We start from the raw sequence: 23611 nt of genomic DNA, 5'->3' as shown, positions 1-23611 counted from the left end.
AACATAACAGAAAATAAAAAAAAATAAAATGAAGAGTAAAAGTCAAATATTGCGGCGATACACACTGTATTGCTTCGACATCGTGAACAAAAGATTATTCGTCAATAATTATAGTATTTATTACTATAATTATTAAGTGATTTCGGACTAAAAAGGTTACACTCTTAAATATAAATCATTGGTTTTCATAGTCCTCTTGATTCTTCTTGTTAGTTTTTAATTTTGAAGTGTTTTTGGCTTCAGATTCCAATTATAGGTCACTTTCACTGATATTGAACATGATTCACATGATAAACCAATGTTTAGAAACCATTTATATTGCATTTATTTAATATGTGCAATCTGGTTTAGAAATCATCTCCATTAGATTTATATAATGCGTGCAATGTAGTTTACAATTAAGTTTTATTGGATGTATTTAACGTGTTCAATTTATAGAACAAATCTTCCATACTCTGTGGGAAATGCACCAACAATTTGAATCTTCTGATTCCATGAATGATTCCACTGTATGAGGTATTGATGAACCGTATTGACCATTTTCGAACCAGGAAAAAAAATCTATCGCTGATATGAAACACAGTTGTGAGAAGAACAAGAATTGCAAGCAGATTTTGGCCTGGGAACCATACAAAATGTTTTTTATTTAAGCGCTCTTATGTGCTTGTAGTAAATTCTTATTTACATAAGTGTTAATTAATCAATAAAAAATAAAATAAATCCTCTAGTGACTTTGAAGAGAGTAGGCAGAGCACGTTCTAGTTCTAAGTTTTTGAAGATAGGACAGCCAGTCTTTAGTGACAGCTGAACTCACGAATACAATGAATCAAGGCTTTTCAGATAGAGTGTATGGCACATACCGCTAACTTCTAACAGGCATATACAATGAAATAGTTGAGTTCTATAGTCAATTTTTGTAGATGCAAAGTTAAAAATCGGGGAACCCGTCTTGTCTCTGGCGTAAAAATCGACCAACTCGGAAACCAGCTGAGAATGGTCTATATGTTTTTTTTTTTTTTTTTTTTTTCTCTATCACCAATGAGAATGGGATCTATCACGTTCTTTCTACCGGCGGCTCTACTCTATGGAAGCAAACGCCATTTCCACAGGGCTACACAGTCACTACCTATCTTCTCTTAACCATAATCTTGGGTCATTACTTAAGCACTGTTGTGAAAGGGTAATAAAAAAATGCTCATTTACTATGGAAAAAAAATAAGAAAATTTAAAAACCTAATGCATAGGTTGATGCATTATCTAATGCATGCACATGAATCGTTTTTATTTCATCAAGTACAAACTCAATTTTCATAATGATGATTATCTAGAAGTATTCTTATTGTAAAGGACTTTTATCTGGTATGTTGAGTGATGTATGACATGTAAGTCGACTGTAGTATAAATCACTTTTATACATAATGCGAAATGATGTTTATGCATTACTACTACCTTGGCTACCTGTCGGAATTCTTTGGACAGTGAATTCCTACAAGTATTTGTAGGAAAGTTTATATGTTGTATTTATTAGCAATTTTGTAAAATATAGGTTTGGTTTAAAAGTTGTAGTTGTATATTTCAAAAATATGTCTAGTAAAAGTAGTATGATATCTAATATATATAAACTTGAGGGTTCTTACATAAGCAAATATTTTTTCCAGTTTCGTTTAATGTGCACACGTCGTTCTTTTTAGTTATATCTGGCTTTGTTTCAGGCTTTCTGTATCGTGCATAATTCAGTCTGGATCCTGGGTGCCAAGCACGTAGATTCACACTAATCTCCCATTCTTATTTTGTACATTTGTATGTGCATTGCTGTTTCTGACTTTATGTTCATGATTTTTTTTTCAGTTAATCTATGTCTTTCTATGTAAAACGTTTCGTAGAAAAATAAAACATTTTATTCTACAGTTGGGTGACAGTGGTACTAACATTACTTTCTGTGTTTGACAGCATTGGCTGGGATGTATCTGATTTAGATTGCACTAATCGTTCGTTCATATTTGAACCACAGAATACGCAAATTTGTTTCAGTATTCTCTTTTTACACACGAATATGAGGAACAAAAACACTCCGTATAGGGAATTAAGGATTCCAGCTAGGCCATACAACTGACGCACTCCCGTCGCCCAGGGTATGAACTCCGTTATCCAAATCAACCCCATAACAAGAAACAACTTTAAGTAAAGATGGAACCTGGAAAAATAAATAAATAATAAATTAATTAATACATTTATTGATTAATAAATTAATAAAATAAAGATTTCAAAAATGTAAAAATATTAGATATATATGAAGAGCGAAAGGCTTCAAATGTAAAAATATATTTGAATATAATTATTTAAGAATTGTGATGTTTTGAAGAAATTGTTAAGTTCTACGGTCGATTTTTTGAGGTTCGAGGTTAAAAATCCGTGTTTCAACGAGAAAATCCTACTTTCTCGTGCCAGAGATCGACCAACTCAAGAATGTCGAAGAAAGGCTTAAATAAAGTTCCTCTAGTCGATGGTTACGAATTCAGTGGTGAGCTATGTAAATTTTAACAAAGGGCTCGCATCGTCGAGCAAAAAAAATAGCCTTACTTAGCCCTTATAATACTTATATTGCGACTTTGTAGAGCTTCTAACAGATATGATCATTCCTATAGGATATCAACCATTAATGCTAGATCTTTAAAAAATTCCAAATTGAGAAGTCGGTTTAAAAAGCCCTTATATTTATAGTTCGATGCAAAATGCTTGCATAAAGCTGGGTAATTTCTCCACAAAGCAAGAGCCGTTCGTAAACTGCAAGATGCTCACTGTGGTTCAAACACACAGTCGATCTTTAAAATTTCGATACCAAGGTCTTTTGCAATCGTATTTAATTCTCGTTGATTTTTTGGTGATTGATGATAAAAAGCATATAATTTATCCATAAATATTTCAAAATGATTTATTTCTTTAATGTTTTTTATCGAATCGTCTAATGCTAAGTGTAAACGATGAGCGCAATGCCAAATCACAACGTTGGGAAATTTTTGTAGAAGTTGATTGCAACACCTGATTTGTTTCCTATCATTACACTAGCTCCATCAGAACAAAATGCAATGAAATGATTTTTTATATAGGTATCAGAAGATCCATATGAATTTAAAGTAGCAATTATAGTAGCATGTATACATCCTACGGTGGTATTTTCTAGTTCTACAAGATTATTAAACAAGAAGAACAAGGGGCTCGCAAATTTGAGAAAAATTTAACAAGGGGCTCGCGCGAGTGCCTTATAGCTCACCACTGGTTACGATGGATGATGGAACCTACAATCGTCTTTCTTCAGGAAGCTCAGCATCATGGATGCAAACACTATTTTCATGGTCCACACAGATATTCTGAAATTATTCTCTAATAATTTCATATACATTTTATTTATTTCAGTACCAAAATTTTGGTTTACCTTGCGCCATTCGATAGAGAAGGCTTTAGTTGATTGTCGTCATGACTACAGGAATCTTTATATACGGATTTTATTAACTGAAGGTGGGTAACCAATGTTATACGGAGATAAAGAGCATTTCTTACCTGGAAAGGTTTTTATTTCGCCTGCATACAGGCAAATCAGCCAGTGAACACATGCCGTTAATAGCCAGAAATGCTATTAGCAGGCAGTAAGTGGTAATATTCTGTTGATCGTGGAGAGTATGCTGACGATGGATTATTAAGTAATAGAGATATCCATCTCCATCGTTTGAATAGAGACCATGGTTTGCATGGTGTAGCATACCCGACAGCGATATGTATTTGGATGATTGGAAGTGTCACGTAATAATAATACTACTACTAATAATAATAATAATAATAATAATAATAATAATAAATTCAAAGTAGACAGCTGCATGACATAATAAAAAAAATTAACAATAGAAACCATGGAAAAGAAACGTTGCATTGCTAACGTCTTATGTTTGGCAATAATAATATACACTTTATCATACTGACATAATAAATTTTGGGTCGGTAATTGCCAACTAATATATGCTTAATTACTTACAACTTATTGCTTTACTAATTTACAATAACTTTTAGATAATTTTCAATATTGACAACTTCCTGCTTTGTTTCACATTCATCAAATATTGCTGTAAATCAGTAGTGTTACCTTCAGATGAATAATTACTTACAATTAATGGTAATTAAAAAAATTAAAAAATTAAAAATTAAAAAAAGTAATTAAAAAAGTAATTAATTACTTACAACTTATTGCTTTACTAACTTACAATAACTTTTAGATAATTTTCAATGTTGACAACTTCCTGCTTTGTTTTACATTCATTAAATATTGCTGTAAATCAGTATTGTAACTTTCAGATGATGACAGGAAAAACGCGAAATGTATGTATCATATATATACACTATATTGACAAAAGTATTTGGACACCTTACGTGCTATGCAAATTTCGGATCCTACCACAAGTAACTATTCAGGGAGCATCTACTGCTAATAAAAGGTTGGACGTGCTGCATGTTTTGGATTGTACTTGATGTCAAGATAGCTGAACTGACAGACTTCCAACGTTTGATGGTAGTTGGGCGTCACATCAGTTGTCTTTCTGTCTGTAACATTGTTACTTGTGTCAGTATACCTCTAGTCGTTGCTTATGTCATTCGTAGATGGAAAGTTGATGATGCTACCACAGCAGACAGACACCCCGGGAAGCTACGACACTATTTGACCGAGATCTGTCTCGGAACGTTCCAGCATCCCGCACGTCATCAGCGGCAGCCCTCACAGTCAACCTGGAAAATGCTGCAGGAACACTTTTCAGCACTAGGACTCTCTGCAGAGAGTTGCATACCTTGGGTTACCATGGTAGAGTTGCTGTGAAGAAGCAACACATCACTCCCCCCCATTGCTCAACAGAAAATAGTTTTGTTGAGCGACGAATCACACTTCCAAGTTTTTCACTCTGATGGTCGTGTTTCAATCTGGAGATTACCCGTGGAACGATGCAACAGGATTGCATCATTTCAAGTTTGATGGAGGCTTGGTAATGGTATGGAATGTTTCAGTTGGATGGGCTTGGTGCACTGGTGGACGTGCCCAAACCATCAGTCTGATGGCTACCTGAACATATTGGACAACTTCATGCTTCCAACATTGTGGAAGTACTTTGGCAGTGACCTTTGCATGTTTCAGCGCAACAGTGCTCCATGTCATACTGTACTGCGTGTCCGAGACTGGTTTCCACAAAACAAAGTTGAAGTGTTTGGTGGAAACTCCATCGAATACCTTTGGGACATATCAGAATTCGCTCCAAACTACAGCGGCCTTTATCAGCATGGGGTGGGGGGAGGTTTGCGCTGCAAATGGAAGAATATTCTTGTTGCAACATATTACAACATGACTGGAAGGGCAGTTGCTGTCATTCAGGCCAAAGATAGTCCCACTCGGTACTGGAAATGAAATTAAAACGCATTTGTTTTTACCACAATTAGGGGTCAAAATACTTTTGTGAACATGGTATAATGCACTTCCTTAGCACAGTTGTAAGAATGATGGGCATGTCCCCTTTGATTTTGATTGGAAGAGACTTGAGTTCGATTCTCATCATGAATAGAGGAATCTTTCTATGGGCCTCTTCAGCTGAAGATCAGTTCGCCGATTTCACACTTAGGTGAAAGCTTTTAATTCTGTAAATCAAGATTTTTTATTAGGTAAATTGGCATACAATATGACGTTCACAGGAATAAATGCAAACGTAGATAGAAAGAATATGATAATGAATTTGTTTAAATCAGTCGAAACCACTTATGATATATAAGGCAAGAATGCAGCTCATGTTTGGCTAAGATCTGACAGTCTTCAGAGGAAGAACATCCTTACAATTTCCTTTACGTCAATGTTTTCCGACTTTATAAATAATTCATGGGGCTCCTTGAGGTACCTAAGAAACAACACTATTCTAGATTTGGAAAACATCGATCAAACGATGGAATAAATATCTACAGAGAAGAGGAAGGAAATGTTCCAAGTTCTTTTACTGATTACATTCGACGTTTCCAATTTTAAGAAATATCCTGTTGATTTTCTTTGTCGAATAAGAGTAGAAGATTCGTAATATTCAACCACAGACACGTGTTACAAAAGTTCCTTCGACCTTAATAATTCTTGTGATAAGAGTAAGTTAATCACTGTCTATTTCTTAAATTAAGAGTCACTTCTGTTACTGTATGATCAGATCAGATAAGTACCGAAATGTATGAGTAATGCAGGAAAATGTTAGCAAAAATTTCTGGACGTGTAGGTAAACGAGCTTCATCACATATCAAAACATGCTACCTTCTTCATTTATAGAATTTACAATGACATTTACACGTTTAAGTCAAGCCAAGATAATGTTATTCAAAAAATATAAAATAAAAATAATAAAATAAAATAAATAAAAAAGATTACTTAAATATAAAAAGCCAATAGCTTCATTTCGGCGATATAAACATTATTTAAATTAAGGGGATATTAAATAAGTTCTTTTCGCTATACCCTTTGGTATTAATTTGGTCTAGCTACTCACTGATGAAGCCTCAATAAAGGCTGAAACCGGTCTGGGTAGTGACCTCCCACCATAATGTAATAACAGCATACATTTCCTAGGAAATGTGTTTTTACATTATGGAAAATACCAAGAATAGCGATCAGAACTTTACCACCTTTGCTGCGAGTTGCCCGTGTTTGCACTACGTACTAGGACTACTTGCATTAGCTCACGCTAGTAATCGCCGATACTTTTATAGTTTACTATATTCGGCATGAAACTCTCTGATTCCAATCTTTGAGTTTCTTATTCGGTTTTAAAACAATGTGGGGTTTAATATCCCCTTAATTTAAATAAATAAAGAGATATCTATCTTCTTATTTGTATGCATATCTCAGGCAGAAGCTGATAATGCTACTCAAAAAAAAAATAAAATAAAATAAATAAATAAATAAGAAGAAGAAGAAGAAAAATAAAATAAATAAAAAGAGATATCTATCTTCTTCTTCTTATTATTATTATTACCCCAAGACCTCATGGAGTTAAACACTCATCTATTTGTATGCATATCTCAGGCAGAAGCTGATCTTTCGTAAAGCAGAAGACTGATGCCAGTTATATTCAGACTGCCATTAGTCAAATAAACATCACATGTGCTAGTATTAAACTAAAGTTGCACAGTTAATGAGATTCATTAAATCTGCATCTATTCAAGCTTAGTTTAAAATGAAGAACGCTATGATAAGGAAAATGAACATCTGCACTTATAATGACACTACCAGGAGAAGAATAGTTATTTAAGGCAGTTGGAAGAAATAAAGTGAGATATACTTGAACTCCTCCAAAGAAGAATAGAAGAAAAATGACTGAAGCAAACAAGTGCATTTTATATACAGCTGGGAGAGATTGTGGTTAATGAGGAGTTGAAATTATGGTTTATGAAAGATGGGAAAATAGCATCCTTGAATTTAAACCACTCTTCCAGATAACTACTATTCTTATATTGAAAATCCATAAATGATTCGATCTGAGTGTAATACAGGTATATGCACCTACCTCCAGTGATTCAGATGAAGAAATTGACGATCTCAATAAAGATTTGTCTAACACTTTTGGAAATAATGCATGTCACTGAAAAATTATCACGGGAGACTTTAATTGTACAATAGACAAGAAACAGGAAGAAATAGTTTTACTTGTGCAAGGAATCCACCAAAAAATGTTATGAGAAGAAAGACCTCTTGAATTTGCAAACAGCAAGAGATTATGTACTGTGAATCCGGAAATAACCTTTTTCGGAGAAGTTTTTAATGAAATCGATTATATTATGTTATTCAAAAATATACATCAATAGAGAAAGATTGAAATCAGAAATGAAAAGGCCCAAAATATAAGGTGAAGATATAAGAAACCATAAAGAAAAGTTTCAGAAAATAACGGAAAGAAAGTTGAATGAAAGAAGTATGAACGAATCAGACTTAACTGAAAGATTGGAGGAAATATTTTAAATAATAATGATAAAAGTTATTAAGGATTTAAGAAAATCCTTACAAAAAAAAAAAGTAAAGTAAAACGAAAGAGAAAGAATTAATGAAATGTAGAATCAGGAGTAACACATATAATACAAAAGTAGGAAAAGTCCAAAAGTTATTTAGAAAAGAAATCGTAAATGACATCAGAAAATAAAAATTATCACACCAAAACCCTCACACTACTATTCTAGGCAATAATGTCAATATTGAGGTTTACGGCAACGAGATGGCGCCAGGTGTCCGTCGTATGCACTCTCCCTTTCACAAAAAGTATTTATTCACCTTTAAGCCTTGTGACATTAAGCTCAAGCTGACCGCAGTTTTTTCTGAAATTAAAAAAAAGAAGTTCAGGTATAAAAGAGCCCCATCTACTACCCTTGGGGAATAAAATATGTTAGAGTTTTATTTATTCGTATATTTATTTATCTGGGGGTAATCATCTTCAAGATAATATAAAGAAATGAATCGAAGAATAACACTGGGGGGAGAAGGGGGTGAAAGCCTTTTGGCTATATAAAGACTATCTGTAAGGAAAAAACTAAAATGAAAGTTATTTAATATGTGCATTATTTCAGTGATTATTTATGGAAATGAGATATGGACTGATTACGAATAAGAAACAGTAAGGTTGTGAATGTCCCAAAGAGCCTTAGAGAGAATAATTCACATAACCAAAATGAATAGAATTAGAGAAATAACTGGAGCACAAGATATTGTGAGGTAATGTAAAGCATGCAAATGAAGATGGGCTGGCCACCTTAGCATATTAAAAAATTAAGGTTGCACAAAATTAAGCACTGAGCAGACAGAAGGGGAGAGATGGAAAGGTCCCCACAAAACAAGATGGAGGGATGATTTACTAAGGGTTGACACGAGATGGTGGAATAGCTAAGAACAGAGGCAATCAGAGGCCTGTATCCATCATTGGTTGGAAAGAGACTGTAGAAGAAGAAGTTTAAAGATGAATAAGTACTTGCATTAGACAATATGATTTTTTTTTTCTTTTCCCAATCTTTGTTGGTGACATGTTCGTTAAAAAATGGCACGCATATTAATTCTATAAACCTACTGGTCTAGCTGACAATGACAAGTACTATACATTATGTTAACAGACATGTGTGTGCATAACTAATCCTTTTGCTACAAAGGACTTATAAATGATCCTGTGATTCCTCCTAAAGAATCGAACACGTGTTTTATTCAATAAAAAACATCGCAGTTATCGAATGAGCTATAGAAGCTTTAGAAGTCTCGACTTGTTTAAAAACCGCTAGTTAAAGAATTATTCTTTTATTTATTTCTAAGCAAAGTCTCCAACTTATGCTTAGCTTTTTTCACTGTAGCATTAACTAGTTCTACTAAGCGAATGGAAATGGTCAAAATATTCTTATTAATATAATACACAGAAATACATAGCAAAATATAATAATAATAATAAATAATAATAATAAAATATTCTTATTAATATAATACACAGAAATACATAGCAAAATATAATAATAATAATAATAAACTGTTCATTCCATACTGTTTCTATAAGAAAGCTGATTCATCCATTTCATTACTGTGCATGAGTAAAATCAAATTTTAAAAGCATCCCGCTGTATCCATTGGGCAAAAAATAATCGATAAAATGGTTTTTGTGTGGAAATTACCTTGATACGAATTTCTTTTGATATATTGATTTTTCGTTGTATTTTAATAAACCGTCTACATCATTCATTGAGGTAAGTAAAAATTCGAGAAAGTGATAGTGGAACTACTGAAATCCAGTGTACTAAAATTTTTCGGTCTTGTAACCTTATAGTTTTCATGATAAAATTCTCAACGTAGCAAGTCCTCTTCAGATGCTAACAAGGAAATGTTTGGACCAGGTCGAGAATTAAAAAAAAAATAGAAGCTGAATCACAAAATTATAAATTTTTTAAAGTGCAAAATTGTTTACTTATTTTACGTATACATTTAGACTTAAACAGACACGCTTAGAGGCAGAAAACATTTGTAATCGACGGAAAACTCATCGATCAAGCAAAATGCAACCAGTACGGGATTGGCTACTACTACACAAAAAAAAAAAAAAAAGTCTTAAAAAATCAGAATTTTAGAAGATATACTGAAGATATATTTCTAAAATGTTTTGTATAATTTCTACTACGAAATTAAAACAAATATGCGGTATTTTAAAAAAATTTGAGACGTTCTTTGATGTAAATATAAAATATTAACATTTCTTTTAAGCATATATAAAATTGATGAATCTTTGACCGTAAAGAATATTTAATAAGAATATACGGATAAGCCTATAAATAAAAAGAATATTCGTTTGATTAGAAGTAAGGAACATGTATAAAAAAATAATCTTCAGTTCAGCTAATCCATTTCACATGCTTACCATTATCGTCTTTTCATTTAAGGAATGATTCTTCGAGTTTTGGCAAAACTCATGAAATAACAGAGCTGATTGTATTGGCTATCCGCCTTTACACTTATTACTCTGGAAAAGCGGTCGATATATAATGTCTGGACGGCCAAGTAGTGTATCAGGTGCTAGTGGAAACCGGATAGACAGCAGGTACTAACGACTAACGTCGGTATCCACAGCAACCGAACGACTTCCTATGTCCTCTGCAGTCTGCAATGAGCTTATTCCTAGTTTATTTAAGCATTCCAGTGCTTCTGTATGGATAGCTATAATACTTAAGGATTGCAAAAACGGCTGCCTTTAAAATGCAGTACGCTGATGGTTTAAATGGAAATGCCGTCGTAATAATTAGTAACAGCAAATAGGGTTACGTAAATGTAGATAAATTTTTGTTATTAAAATTTTGATTATAATTATAATGCAGAAAAGTATACAGAGATAAACTGCAAGATAATGCAGCTAATTGCTGAAAGACTTCTATCTTGGTTTTGATAAAGAATTATCTGAATTTAGAAATGTGCTATAGATATTTAGCTGAACCCAACGCAACTAAAGATACTTACTTATTTACACATCTGATTTTTTTCTCTCCCGAAGAATATGAATTTATGTTAACGATGTAAGCAATAGAATCAAAAGTAACAGCATCAAATCGTTTTACTAAAGACTAGATAATTATGGCACTATTAAACTCTAAGATTTTAACAGTTAGCTACCTGGCTAGCGTTGCTAAGTAGTAAATATACTAGCTACTACCCTTTTAATGCTAAGCATTTACCCTTAAAATGGAAAGATCTGTGTTTGAATATTGCTATGAGCGCAAGGAATCTTTATAAGGAATCTGGAAGTTTTCAACAAATTGATTCCAGTTTGTCTTATACTGAAGAAGCACAATTTCTCCTCCCATTTTCCATCCTGCAAGACGAGCAAATTCACAAAAATAAATAAAATAATAATAATAAATTCATAAAAATAAATAAAATAAATAATAATAAAACGCAATTGAGAAGCAGGCACTATGCAGTTAGAATTACCCTTCCATTAATTAATTTGTGATCAGCAGTTATTTGGCTTTATAGAAACCGGAGAAGATCAGAAGATAAGATAAAATTTCTATTCCTAAGAGTCTGCAAAAGAAATATTAAAGTTCACTGATTAAAGGTTTGGAACAAGGAAGTTAAGCTTTTTTTTTTTTTCTTTTTTTTCCAAAAAGAGACGACATTATCAGTTGTGTTATTGTTTTATATCATTATCTTCCAACGCGTAGTTATTTTTTAGCTTTATTTATTTTATTTTTTATTTTTATTTTTTGAGGAGGGGAGGGAAGTTCATTCGCAGTTTTTTGGAACTCTTTTGGATGACTTTGACATATTCATTATTAAATCATAAACTGCGATGTCATGAAGAAAGACTTAGAAGGAGAGATGGAAAATTTCATGCTCAATTACTTATTTTGAATAATATCTGGAGTGGGGGGGGGGCACAGACTCGAAAATCACATATGTCATTAATACCAAATTTTTCTTTAATAGATGGTGTATTTATTATTGTGTAGATTTTTTGTTCTAATTAAGCTGAGCATTAAGAAGAAATATATGTTGCTAAAATAAAGAACCAAAAGGCTTCAGTTCGGCAATGCAAAATTATATAAGTGGGTCGAGCATTATTTCAAAGCCGAATATAGAAACTATGAAAGTTTCTACAGAGAAAAGAAGCTATGGAGCTTTCTAAAGAAACTATGAAAGAAATATATGTTGTATTCATTCATGAAAGACAGGGTCAGGGACAGATCGGAATGGAGAGTGTATGTTCGTGGAGTCGCCAGGAGTCGGAAACGACTCGACGGATCATAACACACACGCACATATATGAATCCTTTAGTTAGAACTGAGCTATCGAGAAAATATATAATAAAAACTGAATTAATTCTGTAGTTAATTTTTAATCGACAATAAATGGAAATATCAGCTATGCTATTTCAAAGTGTTGTGACTTTTTATTGGCATATCTTCATTATTTTTTCTTTGTCATATAATTCGTGTTGCAAACTGCGAAACAGCAGACATTTCGGTTTTATAAAACATGACATTTCATTCCATGAAGGGGGAGGGGGGAATAAATAAATGCCGAGTTAGAATTTAGGTCAGCCCAGAAACTTACAGTGCTTTTCTTAACCGTGTTTAACTTGATTCTGGAAATGGTATTTTTCAGCGTTCATTCTGAAGTAAAATGAAGCATTTATCGATTAAATTACATTTGTTGTTTTCTAGACAAAGAGGGATTTTCCACTGATAAAATGACGACAGGAAAAAAAAAAAAAAAAAAAAAAAACGGCAAATATATATTATATTATTACATTATCCATTCAAAATGCTTTAAAATGAAATAAATGAATATTCGGAACGTATTATTTCTCAGGTGTGTGTGTGTGTGTGTGTGTGTGTGTGTGTGTGTGTGTGTGTGTGTGTGTGTGTGTGTGTGTGTGTAAATATATATACATTATGCTGTGTATAAGTTTACGCTATTTTCTGTTGTCTACATAAGTCAATTTTAATTTTGATACATAATTGACTGATTATCATTTGGTAGTGTGACGTCAACATTAAATTCGGCCAGAAAAATCATGTTAAAAATTCTATTATTATTATTTTTTATTTTTATTATTTAACTAAAATGGTTTCAGAATACGGATATTCATATAGCCATGGTTACTATGCAAGTAGGCGCTTTGATTTAACCCATAAAATAGGGTCTGACGTTTTCTAGCAAACAACAGTTTCTGAATTATAATTCAGAAATTCTTGTTTACTAGAAAATGCTTTATCACAATGGGAGATGTCGGTACATACTTGAAGAAAGGAAGTCTTTAGCTGCCGAACTAACAATCTCAAAGTGATAACAAGAATGCTTCCGCTGATAATGGATTTTTATTAGTTCCCATCTCTCTAATTCCAGGTAAGAGTTTAAATAGGAAATGTTTATTGCATTATTTCATTAATGGCTTTGTATAGTACTAGCTTTTACTGCTTTATGGTGTATGTGTGTGTGTATAGACGGCATTATAATGATATCGTCAGCATCCTGGGAATGCGTTAGCAGAGCTAATTTCAGATGGTATGGTCACTTAAACAGAATGGGAGAGGAAAGATAAGAAAACAAATGTTTTCTGCCAGGTTGGCAGGAAAAAACCAAGAGGAAGACCAAGATATAGGTGCATTGATTGATACAATAAAAAGTGCCATAGAAGCCAGTAAAGGTTGGTCGATTGGTAGAGCCTCTACTACGAAAAAGTTAAGCAAGATTAAGCGCGGTTAGTAGTTTGGAAGAGGTTCAATCGTTCGATGCTGTTGGCACCCTCTCCCTCGATGAGTCTTTGGACTCCCTGGAGGCACATAATATAATAATAAAATTCTGTAGCGATAAGGCGCAGTTCCAACGATCGCAAGCCTTGACGTGTACACTGTGTGTGTGTGTGTGTGTGTGTGCGCGCGCGCGCGCGGAGGGACGGGCGTGGGTGGAGAGGGAAATTACAACACCTTGATCGCCATAGTGTATAAGTACTTCCGAGTGAGTCACTCATCATTACTAATCTGAAAAAATTCCGTCGCCGATGAAATAAAAAAAAAAATCTTTGGAGGGTTAAAAAACCTTCTGAGACAAAATGCTTCTCGTCTGGAGCTCTGATTATAAATTCGGATTCCCTGTTATTTATGGTAGTCATAATCTATTTAATATTTTTTCTATCATGATTAGAAAAATATCTGACACAACCATTTTCGAACACTAGCGCCTCCTTTGAAATTGGTTCCTTCTAGAACTTTTGGGAACTTAGGTATAAATAACAACGCCATTACTGTTTAAAATATATGCTTTTTTCGATTATACTTAATTTATTATTACATTCTTATATATAATGCGTGTTTTACATTTCGTTTTCATATTAGTATTAATTTATGCACAAATCCGAGTTTGTGGCCATGTTTCATGTTTTATAATTGTGTTGATAATGGCGACTTTCTTGAGTGGCCAAAGTCCAATGGAATCGAACTTATCTTTGAAGAACACACACACACACACACACACACACACACACACACACACACACACACACACACACACGGGCTTGTGCGAATCTTGCAAAATGTGACCAGCAAAGTTTTAGAGCATTCTAGAGATGCTGTCTTCTCTGCCTTCCTCTTTCAGATCTTTCATGCTCCGATAGCTAGATAATAATCTGCAATTCTCTGTTTACAAGATAAATTCAATACAGAGAGATCAATGGATGCGAAGTCTACGTAATATCAAAACATTAATGCACTCTGCTTACACCGTTTGTTACACAGATGCATTATTACAACTACAATCACAATTCACCAGCTTTACATTTCTATTCTTTTTTTATATAGTTTTATACAGTCATATTATGGATAAAATAATAAGAAATTATAATCGCAGTGCTCTTCCTGCTTCTCCAGAAGACGTCTGCAGAAAATCTGCTTCTTATGTGCAAGGTTTCTCAGTGAAGACATTCTGGCCCAACTACCTGCGCAGTACCGCACCACGCAGATGGACGTATGGTACAACCCATTCGAGTTGTTGAGCCCTTTCTGCATCGTTTCCACTGTCATATTAATGTAGTAGTAGGAGGAGGAGGAGGAAGAAGAGTATCATAGATTTTAAAACTAAAATAGAGAAATATTTTATATAAAAAATTTATATATAAAAAAACAGCTGTTAAATATGTTAGCAGACCTTATGTTATAGCAAAAATAAATAAATAAAAAATAAAAATCCCTGATGGGTCACTTTTTTTTTTTTTTTTCGTCCTGTAATATTTCGGAGACTTCATAAGATGAGCAAGTTTGCCAATCGATTCTTCAGATTGCTCCTCCTCTGACAAGCAAAATTAATGGGCAAAATACGAGTCGTATTTTCGTGGTTATTTTTGCGAATGAAAAGGAAGATGATATTTGTGCTTAGATGACTAATGGCTTTATTTTGAAACATGAGTAAGCGAACAAACTTCACAGGAAATCCGGGATGAGTGAATAAAATGCTGTTATAAAATTATTCCGCATAAAAAAAAAAATAATAATAATAAAAAGCTATACCAACATTACCGGAGAAACAACAGTCACGTTTACGTGACGTTGATAATGAGAGAGAGAGAGAGAAACCTTAAATCAATGGTGTAGATAGAATGCATGTGCTTTCAAGGTTGAACCAGGAAGAATGTGCCTAATTTCATGATCATATAGCAGAGATTTTTGAGTTAAAAATTAAATAAACTTCACGTGAACATATAGTTGTTTAAAATTTGAAAACATGCAGTTTGCAAGAGCAAAAATCGATTGTACTGATTGTGCAACATAGTACATTGCGTATGTACGTTGTGCAATCAGGTACGGCCCTTATCTCATTAAACCAATATAACACTTGGTGATAATGGATTTCTGTCTGTAAATCGGGTGTGCTCCTCTGTTCGTTTTGCCTGAGCGCACGATGAAAAAGCCGAGTTTCCGAAGGGGAAATTACTATCCATAACTATATGAGACCGGCTAACTGACCTTCAAGTTGAAAAGCCCTAATAAAGGTTTTTCGCGTCCCAGGGGAGATTCGAACCCAGGTCTTTCCGACCAAGTATCATCATCATAAACTGCCTACGGAGGCTCCAGGAAAGGAACCAAACAGTTTATTGTTGTTCTCAGCGTTTTCAGTGAATGTTTTGTGTTCCGAATTCACTACGCCCTACATGTTTTCTAAAATGCCAAATACGGCGTATGTTTATGGATTTTGCGTGTGGGGAGAGGGAAACGGAGCTACTGCTATTGCTTAATAGCAATGAAATAAAGATTTCCGAGTCAATATGTGTTTAGTAGAGATTTGCAGATATTGCATGAGAGTGGAACGTTAACTCTCGCATTTCATGTGAACCAGCAATTGAACAAACACACTCTCGTTTGATGTAAAAGAGAATAATCATAGTGAAACTATTATTGTTCAACTTTTAGATCACCGATATCATATTTGTATTGCAGGGAATATTCAGTTTCCTGTAAATTATATCAAAGGGAAGGGGGGGGGGGACGAGAATTACTTGATTCAAGTTATGGAGTAGAAAAATGCATGGGAATGATGATGGCGGTTTAGCATGGTATGCAAGGTTTTGAACTTGAAAATCCATAGATAGAAGACTTCTTATTCTACTTATAGGAAGTGACGAAGGCACGGATCTGGGAATGATGGTTAATGAATGAAACTTTCAAGTACAAGGAAAATATTACAAACATGAAACAGACAGTTTAGAAGATTGATTAATGGAACTGAGAATTTAAAAAAATAAATAATTAAAAAAACCCTCCCAATCCAGAAAATTTGAGGAAAGGATTGGTGATTAATGAATAACATAGCAAGGATTTTTTTAATTTGTTGTTATGCCAGAAATTGTTCACCTAGTTCTTCAGTGAGACTTGTCAGAATCATCCTTGCGTAAACTTCCTGTGCCCACACTTCCGTGAAAAATAAATCACTGTTCCGATCGATTGATATTTAGATTTAGTTTTATTTTATAATTTTAAAAAGTAAATTGCCTCCTGTTTCTATTCAAACCTCTTACTTTTTCGCATGATGATAATGTACCGATTACAACGTACTATTTTTGGACTAAAAATACAAATAAATCAATAAAATAATAACACGCACACACTTTTTTTTTCTTCTGTTTCTATGTTGAATTTATTGTACTTGAATTACTGTTTCTTTATCTACTACTTTTCATTTTATACCTGAAGAAATTCTACGTAATTGGGATAAAATGCTGTGTTTTTTTTTTTTATTATTATTATTAAAGTAATTGTTAATATCTTATTCTGGTTTACTGCCTTATGAACTATTTTGCTTTTATTTATTTAACAATGAACCAGCAGAATTTGCATGATGCTGCAGATATTTGTTAGGCTTAAATTCGTCATAGCTTCAAATTGCTGAAGCTATGACGAACGACGTGAAATAATCACAACGATTTAGGGTTTAAGGAACGCTGTTCAGGAGCTAATAGGGGATGCCCATTACGTCACTTCTGTACAACTGGACGCCTTTAGGAAGATTGGTATTCCTTGTAGTTGGTCGTGAGGGGCATTCCATTTTTTTTTTATACATTTTAAATTAATACCATATTTTATATGAACAAATGCGATATTATCAACCCTTTTAAAGTAAATCCCCCCCCCCATTTATATTCTTTCTCTTCGTGGTTTCACTTCCCCAAACGACATTATTCGCCCTTGACTATCAGGTCAGGTTTACGTTGCGCTAGTATACGGGTGCGTCTCGCGCTGATTGGCCACCTGCTGGATAATAATCGATTTATAATGCGCCAGTCAGCGTGCAGTTCGCCTCAATACTGGCATTGTGTGAATGCGGTCTTCCGACAGTAAAAGCAGCAGAGCAAAAGTGTATTGCAAAACGCACATGGAAAAATAAATAAATAAAAATTCAGAAGTCCAATTATTGTAATTTTTTACGCATACCTTTTGTATATTTGATGGAAGCATGACTATAATTCCACGGAAGTAATTACGTCACACACTATCTAACAACTTCTTAAAATCGATCATTTTTTATTACAACTGCGTTGGTTGTCTGATGTTCTGCCAGGAATCTGAGTCGCAGATGCTTGTCATAAACAGTTTGATTTATTACAAGAGTGCTTTTTAAGGCACAAATTATAATTTATGACTTAAAAACTGCCCATATTTAATTTTAAGCAGAAGAATACCTTCTTTTTATTTCCTTCAGTTACTCTTTTTTTTTTTTTTTGGTTTTATCATTCACCACTCGAAATCATTCCAAAACTCTCTCTCTTCCGATATTGCCGTTTCCAATTTCTTGATATTATTATCCAACTAATTAGCAAATAAATTCTGTTTTCTTTTTGTTTTATTTTGAAATATGTTAAAATTGCTTACCTCCTTCGATGTTTCTTTATTTGGAGCACAGAAGTTAATTTCTTTACCTCTTGGAGTTTTATTGTAGTTAAGATAAACATCACGAGATTGGTAAACAAAATAATCCCAACAGGAGTACTAAAATAAATGACAAAAGCTTGTGGACTAAGCCAGCAGCGAGTCTTCCCAAAATTAGGACGATATTTGCTTGGAACTGCGTTGGTATTATCTATAATAAATGCAGGCACCGAAACTAGTATGGTAGCTGACCAGGCATATGCAGAATATTTCCAGTATCGACCCTTCATTTTACTGTTGTCTCGAGGAGTCATGTTAACAAGTGTTCTCCAGATGTCGTACGTTAGAACATTTGTCCAGAAAAAAGTTGCGAGGAAGGTTGTATGGATAATTATTGCAATTCCAATGCAAACGCTTTGAGATACTTTTCTACGTAGTAATAAGTCCAATATCAAAAATATGAAGGTCACGAAAAGGCAACTTGATAAAGACAGTAAATTTCGGCCATGAAGATTACGAAATTCTGGAAGCCTGCCATATACCACAGCAGTTATCAAGAGACACACTAAGGATAATACCATTGCGGTTATAATGGCTGGATAGTATTTAACAAAATCCGAAGATGGGGGTGGTTCGGTAACATTCAATCCTGTGTTATTAATGAAAGGTGACGTCACATTTTGAGGGAAAACTGTATAACTCGTCGATAATTTGTGCAAAATTCTTTGTCCAATCGTAACTCCTGTAGTTATCATTGTTGCGAGTGTCAATGAAAACTATTTTTGAATGAAGGCTCACATCTTTTTATGATGAGGATATGAAACAAGAGACTTCTAATCAGATGACACGAACAACAATCACACATCCAGAGTTGTGATCTGTAAAAATAAATAAATATTAAAATAATATTTAATGTTGAACGAAAATGTCTTACATTTCATTAAAATCTGTTTTATATAAACTTTAAAAGGCAATTCTTGTCTCTGGGACAATGAATTAAAATGCTCTGATTCATTATTCCACATAAATATATGAGCAGTAATTATATTCCTTTTTTTTTTTTTTAAACGTTCAATGAAAAGTTTAGGCTGTATTATATAACTTAAACCCATCTATAACTTGTTTACTTCAAATACGTAACTCTCTGAAATACCATGGTAACTCATGTTTGTCTTTAGGTTTTTGACTACGGAGAAGTACTGAAAAGTTCGAAACATTGCTTTCGGTTTGATGGAATGCTTGAATCAATAGCAATATTAAAGACAAATACAGTATATGCACATTTTGGGATTCACACACACACACACGCACACGCATATATATATATATATATATATATATATATATATATATATATATATATATATATATATATATATATATATATATATATATATATATATATATATATATATATAAGTAAGAAAGAAATTTGAAGAGTGATATTCATTTGTTTGATGATGCTAAGTTGGAAAAAGCTACAGTAAATATAGGAGATGTAGCGATCCTGTAGGATGATTTGAATAAGCTGTCAGTGTATGTCAAAATGATAATCGCTTTTCTTTTAATGTGGCTATATGTAAAGTTATTCAGTGTGTATTCTGTTTGATGGGGTTTCGTTGCTGGAATTGATGAGGCCAGAGATCTGGGTGTTATCGTTGATAGGGAACTGAAGTTCAGAGGTCATATTGCAAAAATGGCAAAATAGTTCAGAAGATCACTTGGATTATCAAAAATATGTGGACTAGTAGGTACAAAACAAAAAAAAGTCATTATTTCTCTTTATAAGTTTCCCATAAGTCCACAACTGGACTATTGTGCTTAGATTTGGTCGCCTCGGTTTTTGGTAATGCAGTAGTGGTTGAGAGGATTCAGAGGAGAGTAACCGAGAAGATTTTTGGGCCTGTAGAATACTCATTATGAAGACAGACTGAAGATTTGTGGTTACCAAAATTGGCAGATAGAAGGGGGAGAGGTGACATAATAGAAACATTCAAGTTACTAAAAAGGTTTTATAGAATGGAGGTAGAAGAAAATTTTCAGTATATGGCAGGTGGGGAAAGAACAAGAGGTCATGAAGGGAAGTTGAGTAAAGTTTCAGTTAGCAAGGATGCGAGGTCTAGATTTTTTGCAACGAGAACGGTGAATGAGTGGAATGGGTTTGCCTGAAGTAGTTGCCAGTATTTCGGTCAATTCAATCAGGTTAAGGCGAAATATGATGGATACTGTATGAATAATGGTTAGCTTCGGCCTCCTATGGTGAAATTCTCGATGAATTGTGGATAGTATGATAGGTATATTGTGAATTATGTTGTGAGCCTCCCACGATCAGTATTTGGACTCAATGGAGATAATAATAATAAAGGAATCCCATACGTGAAGGTTACTCGAACTTTGTAAGCTGTTGATCACTTCTAAAACTTAAAAGTTTGCCCATTTAATATTTAAGACAAATGAAAACCTCTCGTTATATTAATTATCCTCACTTATAATAATAATACTTTTATAAGTTAATTTTTTTTTCTTAATTTCGAAATTTCAGACATTTTGTCTCCAAAGATTATATACTTTTTTTTTTTTTGGTATTTGCTAATTGGTTCCATTAATATCGAGAAATGAGGCATGTTGTTTTCCTGCTGTCTTGTCTATTGTCTAATTTGTTGGAGTTTCCTCCATTTTCATATGAAATTGGATAGTTTGATTTCGGTTGAAAACGCAAGAAAATTGCTCTTTCTCATACTGTTTGGACAAATCAAATATAAGTCTAAATTGACCTGCATGTTTCATCATCTCATAATAAAGATATAATTCTGTCAACAGATAGCTGAGAAATCATGGGACTATAACAAGGATCTCTATTTAAGTTTTGTAGATCTGAAAAACCATACGACCACTTGTCGTCGTATGCCGTGGTCAGTGAAAAGCTCTCCAAAACAATACAATTATATGGAGTAAATGACAGTATATTGAGCATTAAGAAGTCTCTATTTGAGTTGTAAGTCAGCAGTTAGAATTGAAGGATGAACAGGAAGATGGTTTGATATTAAATCAGGCGTGAGACGAGGGTGTACCTTTTCTCCATTGTTATTCATCATCTATATGAATCACATTATGAAGGAAAGTGATATAAAACTTGACATGAAAATTGGAGATGTAATCTTAGCTCTTTACTTTATGCAGATGATTTTATACTGCTAAATAAATACAGTAGACGTCTGCAGGATTCCATGACTAAATTAAGTAACTACCCTAATAAATTTGGTATGAAAATCATCAATAAAAAGATATTGAAAATAAGCAGAAACATTGAAATCATCAATTACATCTTGAATGAAGAACTTATAAAAGAGGTTCTTCTATGTCTATAAAAAAAAAAAAAAGAAAGAAAAAGAAAGAAAGAAAGAAAAGAAACACAATAAGATTAATCATGCCAAAATAATATTTTTTTTTTTTTTTTTTTAATTCGGAAAAAGAGGAGAGATGGAGGAACTCGTCTCGCATTTTTTTGGTAACCATAGTAAAATAATATTGTGAATTTCCAATTCAAAAATAAAAATAGAAACTAGAAAACCCACTATGCTGTTTTGAATTATGATATAAATTAAACTTTTTTTAAATTAAGGTTATCAGCGAAAAATTGACGTTAGTTGTATTAATACAACATCGTCCTGACTAATGTTCAGTCGTCGCGACTGAACATTAGTCGTCCCGCCTAATGTTCAGTCGCTCTCGGAATACTTGTCATTTCCCATATCTATATCCACAAACTGTTAGTCATCAACCACATTTCTCAAGCTCTGTAACTCAGACGGTGTGCTTTGGCTGGAAAAACCTAGAATCGAATTCTGTTTAGGACACGAAAAAGTTGCTTCGGCCGAAATTCTGAACAATTAAAAGCATTACTCGCTTTATGCCAAACATCACAAACATTTTTGATAAATAATCACCCAAACCGAGGAGAAGTTTGACCTCTTCTAAAGACAGTTATGATTCAACAACACGCTTAAATACAAAACCAAATAAAGCACAAGTTCAATAAATTATATTAAATCTTACATCTATGAATATTTAAAAAAAAAAAAAAAAAGCATTTTTTCTTACTTCTTGGTTACATCTTTTACTTTTAGAAATCACATTACGATCTTGACTCTGAAACTGTGCTGTCAGGCGAGGTAAAAATTTTCAACCACTCAACGACATGACTGCATAGCGGAAGTCGACCTAATAAACTTCTGATAAAATCCTGGTTGCTGATATGCTTCGTACGTCTTTAAATATGTGACTGGGTGTTTCACAGAGATATATATATGTACACAAACACACACCTCCCCCACTTAAAGCGCGAGAAGTGTTGTAATAATACATATATCGGTACCTTTGATTTCAGATGTATTGCTCATACGGATAGGAAGTGACAAGGCAGGAAGAAAAACGAACTAGTTCACAGAAACTAGTTATATTTTCATCATAAATGTTTCCGAGTTTCTTAATAGTTCTCATATACACAAGAAGCAGAAAAAAAAATAATAATAATTCCGCCATTCAAAAGGAAAAGCGTTTTTTGTTGGTTGGTTGGTTTTGTTACCCATCAGCTTTGCATTAACATCTACTTTAGCAGTTCATCAGTAGGCCGTGTAAATTTATTTTGATAAGAGAGAAAGATTTATAAAATAACATCATAAAGATACCCTCGTGGCGATAAGATATTCCTACAGAGTTTCATCATGTTACTACATGGAGAAAACATATGAAACGCACCAAGTTTTCAAACCAACAAACACAGACAGACAAACAGACATGGTGATCTGACTATTTTTTTCACGGAAGAAGCCAGAAGCGATTTAAATCTCCTTAGTAATTGATAAAAAAAATAATAAATAAATAAAAAAGACGGAGAATAATGTGTTGGATGATGTACGATCTACAGAATGCAAAAAAGAAAAGGAAGTTTTTTTCTGCCGTACTCTTCACACTTGTTCAAAGTTGGCTGTCACTAGAATACGAGACAGAGCCGACTCTACCGACGGTGCAACACATGCATTTGCACGGGGCGACAAGTTTTGGAGGGCGGCAAAATTGTCCTAAACTATACGAAAAAAAATCATAAAAAAAGTCATTTATTCCTTCTCTGTTCAAACCAGACTTCAGGGTGTCGTTAGTTAAATTTTTACATAATAAAACTTC

General features: G+C 33.5%; 1 protein-coding gene across 1 annotated transcript; it reads right to left on the bottom strand.

Moving 5' to 3' along the window:
• Positions 1-612: 612 nt before the first annotated feature.
• Positions 613-22667, bottom strand: LOC150105463 (G protein-coupled receptor Mth2-like). Its single transcript, XM_090394833.1, has 3 exons — positions 22529-22667; positions 18431-19305; positions 613-2194 (listed from the first exon to the last, which is right to left on the bottom strand). Exons 2-3 carry the CDS (start codon positions 19180-19182, stop codon positions 1903-1905), a joined length of 1044 nt encoding a protein of 347 aa, XP_090250959.1. The 5' UTR covers positions 19183-19305; positions 22529-22667; the 3' UTR covers positions 613-1902.
• Between the last annotated feature and the right edge of the window lie 944 nt (positions 22668-23611).

Source organism: Typopeltis vanoorti, chromosome 6 (genome assembly GCF_054136105.1).
Source record: "Typopeltis vanoorti isolate ZY-2024b chromosome 6, IOZ_Tvanoo_1.0, whole genome shotgun sequence".
Lineage (NCBI taxonomy): Eukaryota > Metazoa > Arthropoda > Arachnida > Uropygi > Thelyphonidae > Typopeltis > Typopeltis vanoorti.
This window is presented reverse-complemented; position numbering and strand designations above follow the sequence as displayed.

What these genes read in the sequence shown, in the direction of transcription:
- LOC150105463 (XM_090394833.1), bottom strand. Translation starts at nt 19,182, where the DNA reads ATGATAACTACAGGAGTTACGATTGGACAAAGAATTTTGCACAAATTA. An exon ending in ATAAAGAAACATCGAAGGAG is followed by an intron (nt 2,195 to 18,430) that starts GTAAGCAATTTT and finishes TTATTTTTCCAG; the next exon opens with GTTCCATCTTTACTTAAAGT.